This window comes from Rhyacophila brunnea, unplaced genomic scaffold, assembly GCF_057557595.1.
Source record: "Rhyacophila brunnea isolate RB1 unplaced genomic scaffold, BYU_Rbru_1.0 scaffold_8, whole genome shotgun sequence".
In the NCBI taxonomy this organism is placed as follows: domain Eukaryota; kingdom Metazoa; phylum Arthropoda; class Insecta; order Trichoptera; family Rhyacophilidae; genus Rhyacophila; species Rhyacophila brunnea.
The window spans coordinates 769,443-795,244 of record NW_028233350.1 but is presented as its reverse complement, the minus strand read 5'-3'; the positions used below and the strand labels follow the sequence as shown (position 1 = coordinate 795,244).

Here is a 25,802-nt window from a genome sequence, read left to right as displayed (position 1 = left end):
AATATACTTTAATAACACAAAGCAATTCAAGTTTTTCCTAAGACTGATTTTACATTATTATATTATTATATACATTGAGATACATTTTGAACTTTCACTAAAGTTAATAATCATCAATTTTTTTTTATCCATTAAAAATCAAATCAACTTAAGTAAATTATAAAATGGAAAATACAAAACAGAATCAAAATGTATTATTAATGACTGCTAATAAAGAAAGGTATGTATGTGTTTTTTTTAAGTTCTCTCCAATTTTGTTAATATACAAATTGAAATAAAAATATAAATGAAACCACCTAAAATAATATTACATATATTATGTACCATTGTTTTGTTTTGTCCCTCAAATGTGGTATTAACTTGAAATAAAAAAGAGAAATTGTTGATTTATTATAAAAACGAGTTTTTAACTAGTTTATTGTACAAGTAAATCTACATTACGGCTATTTAGTATTTAATTCATTTAACAGAGAGCTTTCTTCTCACGGGGAATAAATTTCATCACGTTTAATACAGTATAACCTCGTTAATACGAATTCCATGGGACCGAAAATGGAAAAAAAATTCGAATTACGAATTACGAAATGTATGGTAGAAAAATTAAAAAAAAAAAATTTTTTTGGATTTTCATTAATTTTGTTTTGGATCATAGATGTGCCTACAAAATTTCCGATACAATTCTTTAAAATTAAAATCTGCAAATACCATGTGTCATTAATCCATAAATTGAAGTAACCAAGTACCTACTTAGCTAGAATTATAGAAAAATACTAAATATTTTTTATTTTTCCAATTTCTCAACACAATTGTTTGGCATTGGTTCTCAGTAAAACTATGTGACAATAAAACAATCGACAATTAAATACCTACAGCCCTGAAACATGTGAATTATTGTTTTTCCTTTGAGTGGAGTGCAGTTGTGCCTCTAAAGTTTGTCACAATCTTCAATGACTGGCTCATGAAATAGTGTACTTTATTACGATTTATTGAATATTTTTATATGCCAGGACTCTGAAATCATTTCGAATTATGGAATTCGAATTAAAGGTATGGTTTTATATGAAAATAATGTTCAAGGGACTTTTTTTTCGCGAAAATTTCGAATTACGGCGAATTTCGAATTATCAGTGTTCTTACTAACGAGGTTTTACTGTATTTATGTAGTATTAATACTAGTAGTGAATTTCAAAGAAAAGTCTTCAATACAAAAGAGCCCGAATTAAATTAATCTCATTATATTTCGGTCGTTGACATTATAAAGTTTATCACATAAGTTGGTAAAACATTAAAGCAGAACCGATACTGCCGATTTGATCATACTGTTAATAGGTAATAATTATTAATGGTTCTTATTAATACATAGTAAACAATACGCAATATGTATAGACGAAGAGTTAAATCTATCATTTTTACGAATTCAGTATTGCTATATATTTCGCAATCATAATATTATGATGTCAGTTTATAAATTTATAAAAGTCGCAAGAATAATATGATATTACTAATAAACGTTAAGCAAAGTTATTCATTTTTGTTTTGTTTTTTAGTGATTTTAGTAAAATGTTACGCTAATATTATGTATCGTATATTATAATATAAATTCTGGTTCTTTTATGAAATCCCTCCGGATGAGCTATATTTAGGAATGATACAAAAAAAAACTATTCATATCTACGTAATTTTAATTCTAAGTAGAAATCCATATAACCAGATCCGCTTAAAAAAACTTATTTTTTATTGGTTATCGACACAAGAGACACTTTGCATCTCGTGTTTTTTCTTCTATGATGTACAGATTTGCTAATAGAAGCTATGTATAATTTAGTGTTAGGGGTCGTTCATATATGATGTCACACCTTAATGGAGAGAGGGGGTCAGATATAATGCGATAATTAGTGATGGAGAAGATAGGATTTATTGACTATTTTTGTATCCCAGGAGTCTGAAATCATTTCGAATTATGAAATTCGAATTAAAGGTATGGTATTATTTGAAAATAATGTTCAACGGACTTTTTTTGCGAAAATTTCGAATCACGGCAAATTTCGAATTATCCGTGTTCTTAATAAAGAGGTTTTACTGTATACAAAATAATTATAAAATATAAACTTGTTTTTTTCCGAGAACATTATACTGAAATCAATCCTGACAGATTTTTTTTAACAAATGGGGGGCGAGTTAAAAAATGTTACGTAATTTAGACAGGAGGATCAAATATTTTGTAACAATGGGGGTGGGGTCAAAAATACCAAAAATTATGTGATGTCATCGATGAACGACCCCTTCGACCTCGGCACTCAGGACAATTTGTATTACACTCTAATTTGCCATGTTTCCTTGATGTCAATAATTATTTAATTGGATAACTTTGCACAGCGAGATTGGAATTGATCAAAATCGGATTGATACGCTCCACCATCACAATAAGCCAGACTCGATTAAGTTTGAATTAATTGTACAAGCCGATAATATTATGGATAATGAGATTCGCCTTCGGCACAAAATATTGCAAATATTTTCAATTCCCAATAATTTCAAATATTTTTTTTATATACTTCAAGAATTTACTTTTTAACAAATTTAATCATTGCTTTATGTACATTAATAACAGGCCTTAGTGTGACTAATTTTCAATATTCAGTATAAAAAATATGCTGAAAGTTGAGAAGATGTAACTCATTTAAGAATCTGTGTAAGGTAAGGTAACTTAACTTCAGTTTTCTACTGTAAACTGATTATTAATATAATTATTATGAGCTACATATGTAAACTTTAATATTTTTATAAAGCTTGAAACGCAATGCAGCTACGATCACTATTTATGAAATATACACTGACATCGGAATATTCCGTCACACGGTTTCTAATCCCGAAACAATACAGAAACAAAACCGAATCAAACAATCTGTCGCTTTACTGCGAAATTTACACGAGTCAACAATGAAGAAACAACTTGGTCTTTAAAAATACAAAATGACAACCGTTCGATTGATTAATAATCTCGACGGAGATCTCGAGGTCTCGTCTCAGCATCGCCGAAAGAAAAATCCCATCGGTGAACGATAAAAAAAATGTACAACACTCAAGAAGGCGTTTGCAGTTTTCACAATTCGAACGGGAGCGAGGGGTAATCGCGCGTCCTATTCTAAAGTTGACAGGAGCTAGGGGAGTTGTGTTTGCGTCATGTGCTCGCGTTGGCACTGCTGTTACTCGTCGCTACATCCGTCTGCACGTCCTTGTCCTCCGTCAGGATCGGCGATTTCACAACAATTTCATTGCCAAACCTTCGAGATATCCCTAGCATTTCTCTAAGTCCCTGGAAATAAATAAAAATCTCATTTACAATCCAATACCGTTAACAATGTTTGAAGGAAGATCATAAATCGAAATTTTGTTGTAACTGCTTGTGGAGATAATCGTACAGATTACACTGTCAGTTTTGACTGCAAAGTTAGCTGCATAAAATCTCATAGGATGCACTCAAATGGACGAAATCAACATCATTCTTAAGGATCAAAAAATAAACGCATAAATCCTATTCAAAATCAGCTAACAAAACAACCCTACACATAATATTATTATATCAATGATGGCTATCTTACAAGTGAAATTCATCTTTCAGCATAAATATACTTATTCAATATATAATATTTATGTTATATAATTATAATATACTGAATAAATATTATGTACATATAACACATTAATTTTTGATGTAAAAAAATGAAAATGAAACAATATATAATTATCTCAAGTAGGTACTAATGTTTTTTCATAATATTATGAGCCATATAATGTTTGAGACATTCACGCGGTGGAAACCCAAGAATCTATTACGATTATGAGCCATCTATACCATATATATAGCCTTATGAGCCATCTATACTATATTCCAGATAATATTATGTATGTCCCCTATGTGGTTAAAATGTAATAAAACGTTTATTATACATACATATTATTTTATATGTAATTTCTCACAATATATTTTAATGATCTATAACTTCCAAAACTCATCAAAATAATACAATTTTTTTTTTAGAAGTCCATGACTTGTAGAAACCAATAAATTATAAACATGTAAATGAAGCAGTAGCAGCATGTCCCTTTTTATTTTGCTTATTCATATATATTTATGGAGTTTAGATTATCAGCTAATAAAACTGGGCATATCAATTGAATGTAAAAATACAATACGATGGCAAAGAGAAATTGCGTAGCATAAAAACATATCGGGTTTTGGAAATGGACGCATCATTATGACATACGTTTAGGATCAAAAGACAATGTACGTAAAACCATGAGTGTCAACCAAATTCCTTCCATGAGGACACTCAATCTATCAAATGTAGCCATAAAAAATGTAGAGGTAAAAAAATATAGATAAAGAATACTTCCTATCAATGATCACATATGGCACGGTATTGCCGAAGAGTGGAGATGCAATGCATTCGCAAAGAGATGTAGGAATGCCTGATAATATATTCATAGGTAAATGTTATTCAGGATATTTATATAGCACCTAGAGATAAATACCTCGGTTGTACAAGACGTCTATAATTGAGGATTTTTTGATAGAATCAAATGTCTTTTCAATTAAACACAGGTAGAGTGTTAGTCTAGATTTTTGATATCGTTCTATAACCTGAATAACATATTCATACACATGGTCAAGGCGACATGATCTCATCCAAATTATTCACCGCTACTCTGGAAGATATATTCAGACGACTTGACTTGAGAACCGTGAAATCGCTACCAAAGGCAAATACCCCAATCACTTGCGCTTCGCAAACGACAGTGTCGTCTTTGCGAACGCCCCAGAAGACCTTCAAAACAGGATAAAGGAGCTTGCAAATGAAAGCCGCAAAGTAGGTTTAAAGATTAATGTCTCGAAGACGAGAGTGATGATAAACTGATTTGTTGAAACAAAGGCGATCCTCATTAATGGCACTCAAATCGAGTGAGTCAATCACTAAATCCATCTTGGACAAAAGATCTCAATCAACGGTGGTATGTAGGACGAGATTGCTCGCAAAACCAAAATGGCATGGAGTACATTTGGACATTTGAATAGTATATTCGAGTGACCTCTCATTGTGTCTTAACCGTGAATTTTTCAATCAATATGTGGTACCAGTGCTCACATATGCATGTGAAACATGAACTCTTAATGTAAGAGAAACCCAAAAATTACAAGTAGCACAACGAGGTATGGAAAAGATGCATGTCAGGCGTAATGCGGAAAGACCACAAATGAAACCAATTGATAAGGAATGGATGAAATGGTAATGGGCTGGATAAATGCCTTCATACAGTGGTACCCAAGGGCACTATACGACTACAGGGGTGTTTTAAAACAGCAGACGAACACATAAAGTTCAATGGATGTATACGTGGCAGCGAAGAACTTACGATCGAGAAGAAATGAGGGAGCTAGGAGAGGCCTTCATCCAACAGTGTATCGACCCCGATGATATTTATAATATAGAATCAATCACCTTATTTTCAATGATGAGCTGCGATATGACATCGGCTTGTGGATGCGGCGCGTTCTCATCGTCGATGTATATTGCTCGATGCATGATGGACGCCATTTCGTTTATCTTTTCTGCCTGCTGCCGAATGACCTAAAAACATATAAAAAGTACACTCAGAGGTGTTAGAGTAAAACCACTATGTACATATTTTTAAGCTAGCAATCTGCCACAACCTTCAAGACATTGCTATCTATGCATTTCAAACCATAAATATATAGACATAATTAAATTTTAAAGATTATAATAATAAAGATATTGACAGAAATTATAAAATAATAAAGTTTGTATTTTGGGCCAGAGCCGTATTAAAATCATGCACTTTTCAGATTATTCAGCCTATCGGATAAAGCAGCACTGTTTGGGGCCTTAAAGTACATATAAATACAAAATAAAACAGTCCACAGTCTGGTCTGTAAAATTTCAATTTGAAACCCCCGGCCAATAACTGATTTGGACCTTTGTCATGTGACTAACATAACCGAGTTCACATCTTTTAAAATGAAGAGTAAAATTAGAATGAACGAATGAGCATAGACATGTATGTTAACCTCTTGCTGTCTCTTATTGATGATAGCTTTGAAGTCGATCCTGGAGTGCCAGATCTGTCCCTGGACCTGTTGCCTGTACTTGCTCATGATGTGTTCGAGAGCTCTCCGGTGCTCATCGAGCGCCATCTGCAGCCGCTGGTTCTCCGTCTGCATGTCCTTCATCTCCGCAATGTCGTGCTGGATACTGGAGATCAGTGCCGCTCGCGGCTGACATGACGTTTTGTTCAACGAGTTCACCTCGCCTTCATACTGTACAGAGTGCATAACCATTTATTAATCTTATGTTTTCAAAGCATTTCTTTCATTTTCGTTTTGGCTTTGAATATAATTCTGATACAAAAAAATCTTTATGGTCTGCAGTAAGTAAGTACAAGGTTGAAAATGTCCACCTGTACATTGAGGGTGAGAACCAAGCCATATGGCGCTGTAAATTCACGCAAACTGTGGTACAGCAACGCCAATTGTGGCCCGTCTACAGAAGATAGAAGCCCAAACCATGGGATCAAGATCAGAATTTATCAGAAGCACTTTTGAAAAATAATTAACATCTCTTCTACAATCGTCTGGGCATCAATCAGACGATACATTGTTTCCGTACTGGTCTACGTATTACAAATACATATTAATTTATTATTAATGTGTAATACGGTATAATACAGAGATTGCTTAAAAAAATATTTACGATTACGAGGGTCAAACAAAGTTATAATTATTTATGTAAACATAATATGTTCAAAATTTTAGAATAAAACTAAAACATTAAAAATATTACCTAAGCTATTATGAAAATATAGACTTTGTACTGAATAAATTATAACTAAGCTAATAAAATAATAAGTATACTTAACTAATAATAAGTTTCCTTGACAAATGATATCCGTAAATTTAATTAAAATTTACGTATTATTCTATCTAAAACGTTGCTCAGACATAGTTGATGTAAAGATTGATGTAAATATAATTTTCAATGAAATGTTCAATTTGTGTATAAAATAAACGTATAAAGATAAATTTAACATTAACCTATTGTAAAAATATGACCAAATAGGTAAATGCTGACTCAAATGTCTACGGATACAGATAAGTAAATACACTTTTTATAGTGAATAATTTATTCAAAATAAAAGTAATTAGATAATATTCACTCGTAAATAATATGAGGCGCCGAGCGCCAAAGGAGCTCAAGCACCATTTAACAAAAGTGCTACAAAATGGCCGACAAGTTTTCAGTGAATTTATTTTTTAAATTTTAAACTTGTATGTTGAAATGGACAATTATTTTCTAAGCAAAGCAAATTTTAAAAAATCAAAGTATTATTTGCAATAATATTTAATGAAAAATATCTACTGGATTCCAAAAAAAATGGTGTTTGAGCCTCTTTGGCATATAGAAAAATGAAAAAAGGTGGCACTTGATACTTTTTTTTGTTGCATAAGCTTCTGTGGCATTAACATTTTCAAACTCAAATAATGGCGTTAATTTAAAAAAATAAATCATTTAAAAAAAATGTTTTAATGTAAGGGTTTGGATAGCAATAAAAAAACATTTTGATATAAACAAATTTTATTATGCCAAATAAACACTGAAAAAATGGTCATATTTGTTATGATTGTTACATGAGTTTGTTTGGCATAAAATTTGCCTTATAATATTAAATACGTTTTTGCCATTACAGCAATGATTTCAAAGCCTTTGGATTGTTTTTTTTTTGTAATAACCGTCTATATACCCAATATTATTAATAATACTAAATCAAATCGTTACTCCAAACTGGCCAAAATAACAAAATCATTATTCAAATTTAACACCATCATTTTTTCTCAAGGATTCGGGTGATTTTTTAAATACTTTTTTTAGTGTATATCAATCGTAATTGGATGTAAAATAAGATGAAATTAGAAATAAGAGTTATTTTCTTTCATGGAAGTAAAAGTTTAGTAGACATAATTACTAAAATGACGTTAATAACCATATTTCAAAAGTAATCTAAAATATTTTAAACAACAGCGTATGTGAATGAAAAACGGATAAAACATGTTAAACTTACCGCGATTTTCCTCATTTACAGGTTTAACACACATTGAAACTATTTTTCTTATCCTTCTTGAGCTCATTTTTAGTTTTTTTCACTGTTGAGAACGTATATTCAATAAGACAAATCTGACAGCTGTTTTGGTCTCGCGCTCTCCATAGTATAATGGCGGATAAGCTTCTGTGGCGTGCCGACATAACGACCAAAACAATTATGCCACAGAAAATAAATCTCTATTGTAAAATATCTATAATTATTTGAGCGATAAGACTTTGTGGCATGATACATATCGATTTATAGAAAAAACCTACATTCAAATGTCAAAAATCGTAAAGTTGGCGCTTGAGCTCCTTTAGCACTCGGCGCCTCATATGGTTTCGATGAATCAGTAAAATACATGAAACCATGATTTATTTTAGAAGTCATTGGTGTGTATTTTATATAAATTTGTTTATAAGTACTTAATAAAAACAATCATTATGTTATAATAATTAACAAAGAAAAATTGTTTGTGTATATTGTATACACATACTTAAACAAATTTCAGCACTACCCCTGTGTGTTATCTCCATGAACCTAACTTTCATAGTTTCCGACGCTCGGTACAAACATTACATATTTATGGACACGTCTGATGACATTTCGAAATATTTTAATGAACCAGTTTGAACTGATCCATGGTGTGCCAGACAACGTACAGTTTTTGACTGTGGAATGCTCAACCTGCAGGTTGAACTTGCCGTGTATGGGCAGTTTATCAGTGAGCGATGAGGATCACATTATCAATGAGGAGGTTTTGAAAAGAGTTAATAAACCAAACACAGAAAGCCGGAAACTTTTTTATATTGCCATATTTTCCGGAATGATAAGTATGATTTACTCTGATACGACTAACCCGAGGATAGGGAGCTGTACTATAATTTGATCGTCAACCAGTGAACCCAAAATGAATGTGAACTGGCTCACCCTACTGGGTGCAGTATAACAGGCTAGAGATCTCGAGTGTGGAAAAATATGGGATAAACTTAAACATATATTAAAGAATATGCTATTTTCAATAGTTACGTCTGTATCATAATATGCATTTTAGTTTGTCACGTTGATGTAACATGCTTTCAATCTTCGGGAACAGTCGATGCGGTTTATGGCGGTCAGGCCATAAACTACCAAGCTTCGGAACTTTGGTCCAAAGCGATGGCTTTTATATTTAATAATCTGTTCTGTGTCGTCAACCTTCAAGAAATGACCGTATACTATAACGGTCATCTCTATAGCACCTAGGTCCTAGATGAAAAAATTACACGCTGTTCGTGGAGCCTAAGTTACCTAACTTAGCCTAACCTTTTTTTTTCCGACCATGTCCGATCCTAGTAAGATCATATGGGCCTCCACAGAGTGGAGGTTTGTATTAACAGATTTTGTTTTTACAAAAAATGGATGTCAGCCTCTTGCACAGTTATTAGGTCCATACTCTTGACTCATACACAAATTGAAAAACAATATGTGTACTTGCCAGACCCAGGATTCGAACCTGGGACCCACGACGCGGTAGGCCGACGCAGCCTATCAAATAATCCAGTGTATCGGCTATTTACAAAATTTGTTTGCCGCTGGCTTCCTGTAAACCAAGAAGAACCATGTTTTATATCCTAGTACTATACGACCCAAAGCGGTTGGACAATCATTTATATACGGCCACATATTTCCGATACAACATTTCACGGTGAAGTGTGATACGGCGAACTGCATATTATGTACAAATTTCCGGATATTGTTTTTTAAATGCTCACTATATTGTGATGAAAGGATTAAAAGTTACAGTAGGTCATTGACATTGCCATCTAAGTCGTAAGCGAGAAGAGTATGTTGGTGTTTCCGTCTGTGTATGGACTTCAGGGATGAACAAAATACACCGGAATTGTGGTCGGAAACAGCGAGATTTTATTACGTTAATATCTACCAATGGTTACATTTTTATACAACTTCTTTTCAATTTAATTTTGGCGGAGGGCGAGCTTAACACTGTTTTCTGTTTTGTTGTCAAAATGCTTCTGCCAGCGCAAAATGCTACATTGCCATTCTTCTTAAATTACTTATTACAGCATTGCCGGTTTTATTATTTATTTATTCTCGCAATCAACCCTTACTATGCGTCGGCTTGATAATGGTTCGGGCCTCTTTAGATCCACAGACATCCCCAAATGGGGACCATTCGGGGGTGTAACATCATGTTATGTTTCGGTTTGATTTTGGTACGATAAACTCTACATTTACTCTAGAAAATATGACTGCAGAAATTTTAGTGAGTACTGCAGTTCTCGAAGGTAATATATTATTATTCCTTTGAATGGAATATTGGTAGGTACTAAATATGCAAATTATAAATATTATTTTTTATTTCTCATAAGTACTCGGTCTTTGTGCCACTTATTGTATCTATTATAATATTAGCAACTACTCAATTATTCAGCCTGAGGCGAGGGTATTCCATATTCACAATAAATCATTTATTTATATTTTGTTAACTACCTATTTATAAATTTGACGTCGCTGAAGTCACGTGATTTTTTAATAATTTACGATTCGAATAGGTACAAAGTAAGCAGTACTATAATAATAGGTGCATGCTGAGATTGTCTGTTGCATATAGTATTTTTTGACAGTTTTTTTCAACTCCCGTCAGCCAAATTAGAATAAGAGGAATTCGCATGTTTCAACGTTGTCACAATTTTAAAGAAGTATATTGATAAAAACTGAAAACAGACTGTCACATTATAAGTGTGTCGACCGTCTGTCCCGTTTGACAAGACCATTAATCGATTCATTTTAAATTATGACAGTATTGACACATCTTACTTGTTTTGACGTCTCCAGTTGCTTATTAATCGCCTGCGTCTCATTTATAAGGGTATCTGTCATATTCTCCCGTTCTTTTAGACGACCCGCGAGTCTTTTGGTGTCCATAATCATCTGCTCCATAGTAAGTGACATCTGAAAGAGGTGCCAGTTTGGCATTAGAAAATACACATCACACGGCGAAAACTACCATTGTAACGCAATATATTAAAGTTAGGCAACGAATATTACGTACATTAGAACATATACCCACGATTTATATTCCTACAATGATAACATCTACTAATTTTATTTTCTAACGCAGATCAACCAGTAAAACCAAATTACCTTCTACTAATTTATACAATACGGAACACTTCGTCTATTTTGTATTAGAGCGCTGAACGAACGGCGAACAATCGAAATATTCGCAAATGTATGCGAACCTAGTGGCCAAGTTATGTCAACACGATATTTTATTCATATTTCTATCTTTGCCGTCAGATGTCAACTTCAATCGTGAGATTTTTATCTCCTATTTTGTGAAATTTAGTACAGACTACAAACTTATCTGGAGAATGAGATGTGGGAGCTACTGTTGAAAACTACTCAATCACGAATCGTAACCGGCAAAATCTGACATTTGAATGACGTTTTTCAATATGGCATCCTATGATAGTTTGTAGTTCCATTTGTGGCTATTCTCCAGATAAGTTTGTAGGTCGTACGTAATATTATTATCTATGATTTATGACTGCAGAGAGCTGTTTATGAAATTATTTCTTTGCTGTGTAGACAAGCAGTGACTATATTTTTGTCTCGCCTTATTTCATTTGAAATAAAACAAAAATTTAGACAACAATATTTTTCTTAAATGTTAATCCACAAATTAAATATTCTCAGATTATAATATGAAAACAATATTTTGTCTATGATTTTTAAAAGAATAATTATTGAGGAAAATATTTTTCTTGATAAGATTTTCAGCAGACCATTATCAGAATCGCTAGGTATCGAGGTCATAGGTTTAATAGGTGGTAGGTATATTATAATAAAACCAACACAGTCTGTACATAAGTACCTACTTTATAAAAATACCTAATAAATGAGTGCATGGTAGGTAGATACCTAATAATGTGGTTAGTATTTAGCTTTTAATTAGCTAGGTACCTATCTACTGTACGACCACAAAATCTTGGCAGTTCAGGTAATGGTACAGTAAGTGCAGCTGCCGTACTGTAATTATAATATAATATGTAGGTACTATTGTTCTACTCCAAATAAACTAAAAATACTGGTGTTCTATAATTTATTCAGAAAAATTAAAATTTTAACTCACTCTTCGTAAAATGTTCTATAATTTAATGTGATAAATGATGGCAACACTGGTTGTAGTACATTTGGTCAGACAGCACTCAAAGTGGAAAATTTTCTGATAATATTTACATAGTAGTTATCAAATTTTATGTGTACCTACCTATTTTATAAAAAATAAGTGTGTTAGATTTTCTATTATATGGCATAGTTAGCTCAGACGGTCAAAATATTTTGCCCATGAGACGGGTGATAATTTTACCGATTTCACGATCCGGAATGGCGCTCTGGTACACTCGGGTCCATTTCGAGCCCTGAGATCAGAGCTTCCCAATCATACGCCCTGAGTGATTGGAAAGTGTACCTACCACAATATTATTTCTTTTATAATTAATTGTGTAAATTATGATAAAAAAATAATATTTTCGTACACTTTGCTCACAAATTTGTATGTAAGACCGAAGGGAGTTCCATAAGTTCACGGAATGGTGGTGAAAGTAGCAAGTATTGGGGTTAAAAAAAATTTTTTATTGTTAGGTACCTAATCCTTTTTAGGTAGGTATACTTGTGTAATTTCAAGTTGATTGTTACATTAAATTGCTTTCAATATTCAAAAGAACAAAAGAAATGCAAGTCTATGATAATTTAAAAAATGTCAAATTAATATTGAGCTCCGTGCAGTAATTAAATTCCTCACAAAACAAAAAAAAGTGTGGAAACCATCCAAAATGAAATGAAATTGGTTTATGGCACTTTTTATTGTGGTAAAACTATGATTTACAAATGGTCACGTATATTTAAACAAGGTAGAGAGTCGTTTTAGAAGATGATACTGTTCACGGTGAAATGGTATTGAAAATCGAAGATACCCTTACAGAAAATGGTCGGCTAAGACTTATCGCAATTGCAGAAAGGTTCAATCTATCCAAAACAACAATTTTCAGAATCCATGAAAATCTTGGGATGTCAAAGAAAAGCGCAAGATGGGTGCTACGAATGCTTATGGCACATCAAAAAAGTTACCGTGTGGAATGTTCCAAATAGTTTTTAAAGCTGTCTGGCGTCAATCAAGAAGAACTACTTATCAACAAAATTGTTACAGGAGATGGAACATGGGTTCATCATTATGACTCTGAGTTAAAACAGAAGTCCATGCAGTGGCATAAAAATGGTGGTTCGGTTCTTAAATCTATCGATTAATTATTTTTTAATCCTCCATAAAAATAATTTTCTGATTTGCCTTCAAAATGCTCATTTACGGCTGCCTGTAAGGACTCATCATCATCGAAATGTTTTCCATCTAAGTCTTTCTTCAAATTTGGAAACATGTAATAATCACTAGGTGCCAGATCAGTACTGTAAGGTGGATGAGACAATTTCTGGAAGCCACATTTTCTTAGAGCAGCCATTGCAATTTGAGCCTTGTGAACAGGTGGTCAGGATAGGTATCTAATAATAATTAATACTTCAATTTAAAATACAAAAGTGGATGGCCAATAATGAATCCAATTTAAGCACCTAATTATAGATGTAAAAACTACTCATTAATTTATTTGTATCTAGATTGGATGCTCATTCAAGTATCGTATTTTTCCGGGTAGGTATATATATGAAGTATTTACAAATTATGTAGGTATACCAAATAATGGCAAATTAATTTCAGTTTCAATAGATATTATCACTGTAGCAGTAGAAGGAATGTTAATTGATGTAATATTTATTACCATCATAAATTAATAAAGTTAACGGAATGTTATTTCAACCACTTAGTAAAAATATTACTATTTACTGAAGGTGTATCTAATTGATGTGTTGCTCGATTATTGAGTGAGCCAGGTCTTTGGCTAAATGCTCTTCCTTCTCATATTCTCGGTAGCCTTTCGAATGATGCCGCCTTACGCATTTCTGCTGTTCTTCGACTCGGTTTGCCTTTATGTCAAGTACACCAGTGTAATTGCGGACGACCAATTTACTGACCATATAGGTCGATATGGATTTGGTTGACAGAAGAGTGAATATGACATAATCATCATTCTGACATCAATGATGTGATATGACGTCGCTCTTTAGTTTGGTCAAGGCAGGAGCATCTTGATGTCTATCAACAAGATGGCAACCGGCCTGATGGTATTACGATGATTCCACGGAGGGAAGGGTAATTTAGGGTTTGGAATGCTACTACCTAAATAAATCAGTTGGATCATCAGGTTCAGTAGCTCTTTTAGCTGAATCTAACAAAGCAAAAAAATACGACTGTTACCAAATTATATCATTTGTTCCTTGGGTTTCGAGACATTTGGACCTTGGGGACTGATACACCCCTGTTACAGGCGGGCTTCTCCCGGTGTAAAATAATCATTTAGTAGCTTAAGTCGAAACGTAACCCTGACCTCTAGAAACGGCTTCATAAAACATCTAATCTGATTCCTTGCTCAACCACGTAAGTATTTTTTTATTCATATGTAAAGGCCTTCGTCCGGTGTGTGAAAATCGCATATTGGGCGGAGGTGTAATTAAGATAAATTTAATTTAATTTAGAAAGTATAAATGATGATGGATGAAAGCGATAATTTTAAGACTAAATATAAGTATTTAAATATAATAAATTTTGCCGCGCTTGTCGGCAACGTCCAAATTTCGACGCGCCTGCGCCAGGGTCAGGCTCGTGATTCGCCGAATCAAAGATCACGCGATAAAATTTGGCCAATCACGAGAGTCCTTTTTGCTGGAATGGCGTGGGTACGCGAAGTTTGAAAAAGAAAAAAGTAATTAGTAAGCGTCCCCTTTCCGATAGGATAGGACCTGCGAAACTTATTGTTAAAACAAAATATGTAAACGTTTAAAGAAAATGTAAAATATAAGAAGACCACGTTACGAGCACGAAAGACCGTGTTTTATTTACACTCCAACCGTTTGAATTTTTTTTTTTGTGAATCCGGGGTTCGATGGACTCCTGAGCTAGCCGCTGGAACCCCGGGGATCTCAATGGCGCCTTGGCAACGTGAAGCTCGAAGAATCGCATGGCTTCTTCCGAACCCGCGAAATAAAATTTACGCCCGCGAACGCTAAATAAAAGTTTATGATCCAGGAGCCGGAACAACCAAGAAATGGTTAACTAAAAAGCGGACTCCGACGTAACCCTTATCGAAGAAGAAGTGCTGTCTCCAACATCAAACCGGGAGAGCCCTCCTCTGGTGTTCGAAGACAGTCCACATACGGAGCTGACCGCGCCTAGCGTCGTGCTGGAGACCGTAGCACCAGCGCGTCTCCAGTACGACGAATGGCTGCACAAATCCCACCTATGGAGACCAGACACATCATCGACGGTATCCAGCGAGGAGGGCACGTAGAGGCCACGGCCCACTCACGACGAAAAACGGCGAGCAAAATGCCGATTTTCCTAGGATATCACTAACATGTCGTGTACCCTAGTCGACCACGGGATGTTCGATGAGGAGAGAAAAAGGAAACGCGAGGCCAGGGAGCCTCACAAGAGGGCTGAAAAGGCGCCCAAGCTGAGATGAATCGAATCTGTGCGGGCGCAGGCTCGACCACGAGGAGATGAAGCAGGACCAGTCGCCAACCCTCGAGTCAAGGGTGAACGCCGAGTTGCTGTTGGAAGTGAAATGTGTAGATTATACGAATAAAACATCCGGAAATTCTTCTAATTACGGATATAAAGTTAATTAAGGACCAACTTTCTGAGCCTTGTAATCTTAAGTTCATTAGTACGAAAAATGTACATTCTAGTTTTAAAAATAACACTTCGCAAAGTGACGCCAATTCTTTCCGTTCAAATAAAGTAAATATGAATGAATTCGAAAACATTAACATTGAAAATCGCAAACAATTTTATAAACGGGAAAAAGGATATTCTACAGTAGCGCGAAACCTGTTTCAAAGTTACGCCGTGTTAATAATTTGAATCCAAAGAGAAACGAGGAAAATAGTATACGACCGTCACTATTATTTCTTTACAAATTACCAATCGTAAATTTAACACAGCGAAAACGGAACGGGAATAATAAGGCATCACTCGACGAAAGTTGTTATGTTAAATTTTAATAAGTTAAAATTAGGTATAAGAGGATGAAAGTAGAGATTGTATGCTTGTGATAAAAAAAAAAAGAGTCAATAAGCCGTAAATTTCTCAACGGGGTTTCAATAATGAAAAAAAAAAAATAATAATAATAATACAACGTGAGAGGCACCGCAAATCGGCGCGGCGCGCCTTGGAATAGGATGTCGGGCGCGTAAAACGAAACAACAATTTTTTTTTTAAATAAAATGGGTTTCACTAAAAATAAAGTTAATTACACAGTTTTAAGTGTACTGATTCAGAAATAAATATAACGAGAGGGTGGAATATTTCAATTTTTAATATCAATGTGATTTATACAGTCAATACAATGTTGTAAAATAATTATGGGTATTAGGGTAAAATATTAAAAGTGATAGTAAGTACCATAAGTACAATGGGAATATTTTATATAAAATTAGTAGCTATTTAATGTATGGGGTAGGAGTAATTAATAAAGTAAATTCGAATAAATTTAAAGTACAGGAAGTCTAATGAACGAATAAATTACTAAAGAAAGAAAAAGAATAAATACAGATGAAGACAATTTGGAAGCACAAAGGGAGCCACCTCTCGAAGTAAGCGCATCCAAAGGCAGCGTAGCCGAAAATTCATGATACCAAAGCTTGATGGTGTGGTAAGTGCGCACTCTCCTTTCTCGCGCAGGTTCATGGAGAGACTAGATGTGACTGCGCTGTGACTGTGGACGTGATGCCTGAAAGATATCGTGAAACAACAAGAGGTACTTCCGAAGTGTAACCATCTAAAAAGGAAAGGGAAAGGGATACTTATTGTGAAAATCCATCCTAGTACCTGTGAGAAAGCCGTGCCGTCGTCAACGAGCCTGGCCGTTGTACCGCTATACGATGCCTTGCCCGCAGTAATAGGAACAGATGGAGACACAGTATCTGTCCGTGAGGTGATACTCCAGAGACCAGCAGATGAGTGGAAAACTTTCCACAGAAGGATATCCGCTGCTCGAAACGAGCCTGGCTCAATAGTAACGCCACTACCACGCCCTGGTTGCAAAGGCAGACGACGCCAAACGAGGTACGCTCCTATTGCACCAGAAGAAGAAAAACATAACACGAAATAATAATTCCGAACGAGGGCCAAACGTCTACAAATGTAGCCTCTCGGAATACAAAAAAACTGGACAGCCCAAGAGTCAAAGACTGCAGCCCCACGACCCCTTCGCTGACTAGTATAAAAGAACGAGAAGAATAACAAAAACATTACGAAAACAAAATAAACGCACGACATTACAGGAGAAAAATAAAATAATAATAAATTATGACAAATGATAATAAGAAAGGAAAATAAATCAAACTCTGACTTATTCAGGAGCATTGCTTTGAGCAGGAAAATAGTAATTAAAATAAATATAGAAACAATACGTAAAGTTAGTTGTTTTTTTTTTTTTTGTTAGAATAGTTAGATTGTAGTTGAATTTTTTTTATAACCTGTTATCATGCTATGTACTTAACGGATGAACAAGGAATTGGATGGGTGGCCGATGAGATCAGGGCGTACCTTTCGACTTTAATCCAGATGGGGCGAATTGATACACCCCTGTTACAGGCGGGCTTCTCCCGGTGTAAAATAATCATTTAGTAGCTTAAGTCGAAACGTAACCCTGACCTCTAGAAACGGCTTCATAAAACATCTAATCTGATTCCTTGCTCAACCACGTAAGTATTTTTTTATTCATATGTAAAGGCCTTCGTCCGGTGTGTGAAAATCGCATATTGGGCGGAGGTGTAATTAAGATAAATTTAATTTAATTTAAAAAGTATAAATGATGATGGATGAAAGCGATAATTTTAAGACTAAATATAAGTATTTAAATATAATAAATTTTGCCGCGCTTGTCGGCAACGTCCAAATTTCGACGCGCCTGCGCCAGGGTTCGTGATTCGCCGAATCAAAGATCACGCGATAAAATTTGGCCAATCACGAGAGTCCTTTTTGCTGGAATGGCGTGGGTACGCGAAGTTTGAAAAAGAAAAAAGTAATTAGTAAGCGTCCCCTTTCCGATAGGATAGGACCTGCGAAACTTATTGTTAAAACAAAATATGTAAACGTTTAAAGAAAATGTAAAATATAAGAAGACCACGTTACGAGCACGAAAGACCGTGTTTTATTTACACTCCAACCGTTTGAATTTTTTTTTTTGTGAATCCGGGGTTCGATGGACTCCTGAGCTAGCCGCTGGAACCCCGGGGATCTCAGGACCTTCCATGAAAACGGTGACTGAGATCGGCTATCGCTTGACTTATAAAACAGGTCAATGCAGTTCAAGTGAGTAATATTAATTGAAAGAACGATTTTTTTAAAATTGAAATAAATTAACATAACGTCGCTATAGTACTTGTTTTCCGAATATCCATTTTTGTCAAAATCGACATTTTAATGCAGTTATATTTCTTTTGTCTAACTACACTGAAATCATTTATAAAAATTGTATATTTTCATGTAGAAACAGAGATATTTTTTTAAAAACTCCGAATACGCCATGTTTCGCAACGATTGCTTTGTGCTTATTTTCCGAATGTCAAATAGAATAGCTCGGTCTCACTCTCGCATATCGCTTTCATATAGCGCTGTCTACTTCTAATGTCGCTCACTTCATATGTGACTGAAGTCTGTTTTTCGTCTTTCAAAGCGCGCGATTTTGACTACTATTGTGTTATTTTAAGTTTCTATCGTTTAAATATTGAATTTATGAAATTTAAAGTTATCAATCTTGGCTGGTACATCACCAGTTCGCTCTGAACTTACAGCAGAGTTATGGAAGTAAGTATTTTAACCTAAATTACTGTATTTTGTACTGAGAAACAGAGAAAATATCCCAACGGTCATATGAATTGTACAGTGTGACTCGGTAACTACGGTCTTAAAAAATAATTATTATTAATGTCTATAATCAAAACTTTTTCTGTTTTTAATTTACTTTTTATCTATTCATGCTAAAATGTACGCGAATATTTAATCTCATTTATTAATAAGATGTATGTTTATATCTATTTTTTTTTTGGTGGATTTCCATTGAATTACAGTACATTTGATTGTATTTTCATTAAGTATAATTATAATACTATTGGCTATCCAATAGATATTTTAGTTAATGTACGATCTATTAAGGTTAATTCTGGTTTCGTGAGTGAACTATTTTATATAATAATATTATACTCAGGATAGAATATTCTCAATCAATGGTTATTAAATAACACATGCCCCTATTTTTTGTTCCATGCCAATAAAACATAACACCTAATATGCAATATATGGTTTGTAATAAGTTTAATTGTATGAAGTTCGATTAAAATCCATAATGAAGCATTATTTGTGAACAATAAAAATATCATTGCCACCGTTTTAATATAGAAATTAGTAAAATTTTACTACCTACATTATTATTACGTAAATCTATGGATACAGTTTTTTTATAACTATAATTAGATATATAATTTTATGTTGATTCCCAATTTTGTAAACAGAAAATGGAGAATGGCATATTTTATAAATACCTATGAAATTAGATAAAAACGATCATTGATACAACTTGATCACCTATTTACAAAAAATCATGTACCTATCAGTAAATTTATTAAAATTTACGTAAATATATATTAAGTTTTTAAGTTTGTACTTTTTGACCACAAGGTATACCGTGGTCCATGCAACGATACGCTACGGTCTTACATTCCGAATGTCCTTGTTTTGTTCCGAATATCCACTTTTCGGAGCCAGCGCTGAGAATGATCCGTATATCCACATTGCTTACTTGTAAATAAAACGTATTTTCTCTTAGTTTAATGAATTATACTAATATATTATTCATCAAATCTCTTCTTGGATAATGCGGCAATCATAAAAAGGAGACAGGGTGCTTGATATATGTACTGATATTTAAATATAAGACAGGGAACTTTGTTTTTCGTTTCCTGAACAATCGACAATTGGTCTATTCGGAAAACAAGTACTATGGCGACGATAATTTGAGTTCGAATGTGTCACACAGTGTGCGATCGTCTGATTTTAGTTATATAAATAGATATACAATTACGTCTTTAACGTTATTAACGTTTAAAAATGAACTAAATGAAACTGGACAGAAAACATAAATTGTTCAAAGACTGATCGGGGCATTTAACACAATTAAGCCAATGTCGACTTAAAAAAAGTGCATTTTTTCAACATCAGGGAATTTTGTGTCTCAAAAGCGTACGCGATTGTCAGACGCAGCCATTGACAGTCTGTGTTTTTTGAAATCCTATTTTAATAAGTAATGTTTTGAATTATTTTTGTTTTCCTACTTTTATTTGTTTGTCTTCTTACTTAAATAAAAAAAATGATATTTTTTTGGAAATTGTTTGTTTTTACGCTGATTTTAGGATTTCTTACAGGTTTTTTTTTAATTTTCTCGATATCTCGGGAATTCTCGAGAATTCTTTGTGGAAATCCCGAATCTCGAGATTGATATTTTTTCGAGAAATACCATATCATAATTTTTAAAGTTACACTTTTACTCACCATTATTTAGTTTTACTCTCTTTTTGTTATTATTCTGCATATACTATTAATTCTCCATGTAATCCAATCCCGATATTCTAGAAAATTTGAATTTTTATGCACCCGTCAATTACATGTTACATGTTACATGGTCGCCATGACCTATTTTGGTTGAAAGCTGTTTCCTCATGTCAGGCTCCCCGGGCATCAATAGCGAATTGAAATTTAGCAATTTTGAATTATTGTTGATTTTTTATTTTATTTCTTTTCTATAAAATAATTTTTTGCTTTTTTTCTATCTTGTTTTCTCTCTAATTGATTTACTTGTACTATTTATTTTAAATGTCATTTTGTAAACATCTTGAATTAATAATTTGTTATGTGCTCAACTTGTCTTTTTTTAAATAAATAAATTATTTTAATAAACTGCTAATAAGCTGCTCGGAATAACTCCCCATGGGAGCAAAATGTGGTGTGGTGTGAGATTTTCTATTTACTTAAGAAAAATAGAATAATTCGTAACTATTTCCAGTGAAAATTTAGAATTTTGGTTTCAATATTACATAAAATTGGAATTTGTAAATAAGTTTATAACATTTAGCTTGCCAACTTCACATGCAATTTAGTTAGATGATATTTTTTAGATCTATGCTGGGCAAAATACCGAATGAAAATATAAAGTTGACAGAAAATTTTAAAAAATCTCAGGACACCGCAGGATTCGTTAATTAATAAATAAAAATACATTATAGAATTAATGACACTTTCCGACGTTAGAGTATAAATTGTCATAAATGTAGTTTGTATGCTAGTGGAGGGTGGTTGGGATGTTCGTTTGTGTTTTTTGATATGATACTCATGGCTAACGAACTGAAGCTCAGACAGATGGTTAAGAGTCACTTTTGTATCATCAAGGATGGATTTGTTGGGACGTACTCTAGGGTAATGAATAATTATTTATTAAAAACTGAATTGTTAGAGTTGTATTTCATTGTACAAAAATACAATACAATATATTATAAAATGATTATCTTATATCTTAAAAATTAGTATATTAAATTTCTAATATAAAATCATACTCATAGGTACCTCGGTATTAAAATATAAGATACAAAAATAGTATTAAAACTAATTTATTGCGTTCACTAATTGAACTCAATAATTTTAACAGTCAATTATTGTTTCATAATTATTATAGGTAAATAATTTATTAGGTACTTATTTTATCAGGTAGTCAAACACTTTTCCCTTCTAAAAATGTTCTCATAATTTTATTCACTTGAATCGGTTGATCCTGCTGAACGAAATGATTTGCGTCTTTCACGAGGTATGTCTGCAGATTTTCGACCATTTTTTTAGCCATTTCCAAAAATTCTTTGACTAGATAATCATCCTTCTCTCCAAAAATTAAAAGACCTTGTGGAGCACATTCGGGACCGGAATCTTGCAGGTACAGCCTGCCGCAATTCGCTCGATAATAGTTCACCGCATGAGTTAATGCACCTTGAAGTAAAATACAATAATTCATAGGAAAGATATACATTTATTGAAAAATATCAGATACAGTCAAACTTGGTTATTACTAGTAAGATGGGACCGACTGAATTTGCTCGATATAAGCGTTACTCGTAATATCAGAGAATAGGTATTTTTAAATAAGCGGTCACATAACACAAAAAGTTGCAATTCAAACAAAAATACACAATTAGAATTTTTCCCCGAAACAAACATGGCATACATAAACTACAAAAGAAGTTGTTTATTGTAATGACGCTGGTAGGTACCTACTTACTTCACAAACCTTGGATATTTTTTTTAACCATATGCGTGGATACCTTTTCAATCTTGTCGGCGAAAACACCAATTAGGTAGGTACTTAGACACTTAACTAGTGTCATAAACGTAATCCGAATCCGGCGGCACCTGTTTGGTTGGATTTTATTACTTAGGGTCGAAATGTTTTTAAACGATCCACACATTAACAGTTTTAAGAAATTTTTTGACGATATTTTAGCTCGGTATATCCGATAAGGAGCTCGTTATAAAAGTGAATAAATGTATGGAGAAAATCATAAACTAAAATGTCAGTGAATGTTTCCTCGTTACATCCAAGATCTCGCTACATCCGTGATCGTAATAACCGAGCTCGACTGTATACCAGATTGACCAGAGTGACATACATAAAAACAGTAATAATATAATACCTACAATAATAATATGTACACAATTAGGTAAAATATATATTAACAAAATAAAATAATAGAATGAACATCTATGAAAGTGTTGGATGGATACATTGAGAAGTTTGATTTTTTATGAAAACTTCATTTAAATAATGAAGGTCCTCCGTAATTTAAAGTCCTTATAGATTAGTAAGTTTTTAACTCACGGCTCTAATAGTATTTACAGCACTAAGTTCTCATAATAGGAGTTCCGGGTTCAATTCCCTGTGAGGTCATCATACATCTATCTGATTTTATGTGATGTGACCTACTATAATAATTCATGTCTTCGTATACTGCTGTAGTGTTAGAACTCAGTATAAAACTCAGTACGACCTTTGCAAATGTTTCTCAGAGTACAAGTGTAAAGTTTGAAGTTGAAGCTAATAAAATTAATAATCAGCCCTTCTTTCAGCTTTCAAGATTCATGTACATTTTCAGATCTTTCACTCACATCTTTCATATATTATTCATCTAGATTATATTATTCTCCCATTAGCAGCCAACATACTCTAACACGTAAGATACTGACATCTTATTCGGTGACTCCTGGTTCGATTCCCTTTGAGGTTGCAATACATTAATGTGATTTTCTTAAAGCCTGAATGTTTCTATAATTGTTTCATTGCTACTACTAACATTGGGGCTCATGGCCTATCATAGTGTTAATAAAAAGAAAGAAAGGAAGAACTCAAGAAAGTTGTTCTTAAATATCTTTGATTGTAATATTACAGTGCAGTGAAGTGAAATACATAAATTTAGAATAAATACAGTCGAACTTGGTTTTTACGATCACGGAAATAGCAAGATCTCGGATAAAATGAGGAAACATTTGTTGACATTTTAGTTTATGATTTCCTCCATACATTTATTCACTTTTATAATGAACTACTTCTCGGGTGTACCGAGCCAAACTGTTTATGTGTTGATCGTTTAAAAACAACATTTTCGACCCTAAGCAATAAAATGCAGTTAACTAGACCGATGCCGCCGGAATCGGATTACCTTTGTGACACTAGTTAAGTGTCTAAGTACCTAATTGGTGTTTTCACCGACAACATTGAAAAAGTATCCAAGCATATGGTTGAAATTGCATGTAAAAAATCCAAGCTTTGTGAAGTCAGTAGGTACCTACCAGCGCCGGCGGCTCAGCACTTCATTACAATAAACAACTTCTTATGTAGTTTATGAATGCCATGCTTGTTTTGGGAATTTTTACGATAGTTTTCAGACTTTTTATGTTCTATGCTTAAATACAACGCGGCGCGAAAAATATTATATAATGATATGATAAGTAATGATTATAACGAGCAAATTTAGTCGGTCCCATCTTCCTCGTAATAACCAAGTTCGACTGTAATATGTAATAAAAACAAGTATATATTTTTCGCTGTTAAATCTTGATGATACAATTATTATGTTATTACTAATAAAGACTTTAAAAATGTTTAAAATGTAAAAAGTTTAGTTATATTAGTACCTACTTATTTCACAATTCGCCAGTTTTAATACTACACGATTCTAAAAGCGCGATGCAGAATCATACTTTATTTTAAAGTTAGGCACGTACATCCCTAAGATACGTGCCTAACTTTAAAATGTCAATTTCAACGACCCAAGTTCAGTGAGAAAAATATATATTATTCTACGTGGAACAGAGAAAGAACATATTGTGATGTGTTTTTCTTGTTAGAACAGCTGCTTAACGCCGACAATTCTGCATTACGCTCTAAGTGTTTATTTTTGACAAAACAAACCTAATAATGAAGGAGTATTCTAAGCTGCCTCATTATTACTTTTGTTTTGCTAAAAATAAACACTTAGAACCATGAAGTTCTGTTAAATAATACTCACGAATTGTTATCTCGGCTGGACCGATTTTCACGATCTTTGATTTGTTGGATTTGTCTTAGCCCCGAATAGCAGAATAATAATTATTAAAACATCGGATAAATCACGGAAAAATTAAATTATGAAGAAAATTAATTTTCTCATACATTTTGACATTTTGAGCAATGAACTCGCGCATTCGAAAATAAAAGAAAATCACAAAAAATTTAAATCCATATACAACGATACATGACAGAAAGAATAAACAAGAAACAAACAAACAAATGAAAGGCGTTGTGTGCATTATCTATCCTTTGACTGTTTAATCAGTTCAGCCTCAGATAATCCCGAAAGACTTTGTTGTATACTCCTGCGAATTTTGGAGGAAGTTGTCCTGCCTGAATCTTTTTTACTTCTTCGACAGCGTCCAAAAATAAAGCCAAGGATAAAATTACATGATCTCATTGCTGGTATTGCTCATTATTTACCTACCAGTTTCAAAATCCATCCTTCGAACTTCATTCGACAATCGATCTACGTGAATAATCGAGCCGATTACCAGCTAGGTGCGCAAATAGCTATTTCGATCGTGATTTTCAAACGGTAAGTTGCCTTCGAAGATGTTCACTTTGTGAGGTTATCAAATTTGTGATTGTGTTTGCATCGATAACTGCGTCATTATGTAATTTTGAATTATGTGATTAATTTTCCAGTGTTTATCATTTGATGATTCGTCAAAATGCTGACCACTATTTGCTGCGATTTCGTCGATTGCTTAAAATCGAGACGGAGCGCCTCACTTTCATTCGGTTGAACCAAGCCAAACTGCGATCGGAGGAGTATATTCATTTACGCGATGCAATCAGCACCGTAGGAGATGCAGCTAA

At 33.5% G+C, this 25,802-nt stretch overlaps 2 protein-coding genes across 3 annotated transcripts in view; both read right to left on the bottom strand.

Annotated features, from left to right (window-relative positions):
• Positions 1 to 373: 373 nt before the first annotated feature.
• On the bottom strand, positions 374 to 11,420 carry LOC147063806 (FGFR1 oncogene partner 2 homolog). 2 transcript variants are annotated; one of them, XM_085958815.1, is made up of 5 exons: positions 11,305 to 11,420; positions 10,978 to 11,112; positions 6,089 to 6,337; positions 5,502 to 5,630; positions 374 to 3,316 (listed from the first exon to the last, which is right to left on the bottom strand). In XM_085958815.1, the coding sequence occupies exons 2-5, from the start codon at positions 11,110 to 11,112 to the stop codon at positions 3,182 to 3,184; spliced, it is 648 nt and encodes a 215-aa protein (XP_085814941.1). In that variant the 5' UTR covers positions 11,305 to 11,420; the 3' UTR covers positions 374 to 3,181. The 2 variants fall into 2 exon arrangements, with proteins under 2 accessions (XP_085814941.1, XP_085814940.1); XM_085958814.1 differs by having other exon boundaries at positions 11,213 to 11,324.
• Positions 11,421 to 21,849: 10,429 nt separating this feature from the next.
• LOC147063805 (epoxide hydrolase 4-like) overlaps positions 21,850 to 25,802 on the bottom strand; it is a 35,797-nt gene continuing 31,844 nt past the window's right edge. The window contains exon 6 of the mRNA XM_085958813.1: positions 21,850 to 22,366. Within this exon, the coding sequence (XP_085814939.1) occupies positions 22,098 to 22,366 (269 nt within the window). The 3' untranslated portion in view covers positions 21,850 to 22,097. The remainder of the gene's footprint in view (positions 22,367 to 25,802) is intronic.

Excerpts from the sequence above, each read along its gene's own strand:
- LOC147063806 (XM_085958815.1), bottom strand. The coding sequence starts at position 11,112 with ATGTCACTTACTATGGAGCAGATGATTATGGACACCAAAAGACTCGCG. Across the intron at positions 5,631-6,088 it reads TCAATAAGAGACAGCAAGAG|GTCATTCGGCAGCAGGCAGA; the intron begins GTTAACATACAT and ends ATATGTTTTTAG. Across the intron at positions 3,317-5,501 it reads AGCTCATCATTGAAAATAAG|GGACTTAGAGAAATGCTAGG; the intron begins GTGATTGATTCT and ends ATTTATTTCCAG.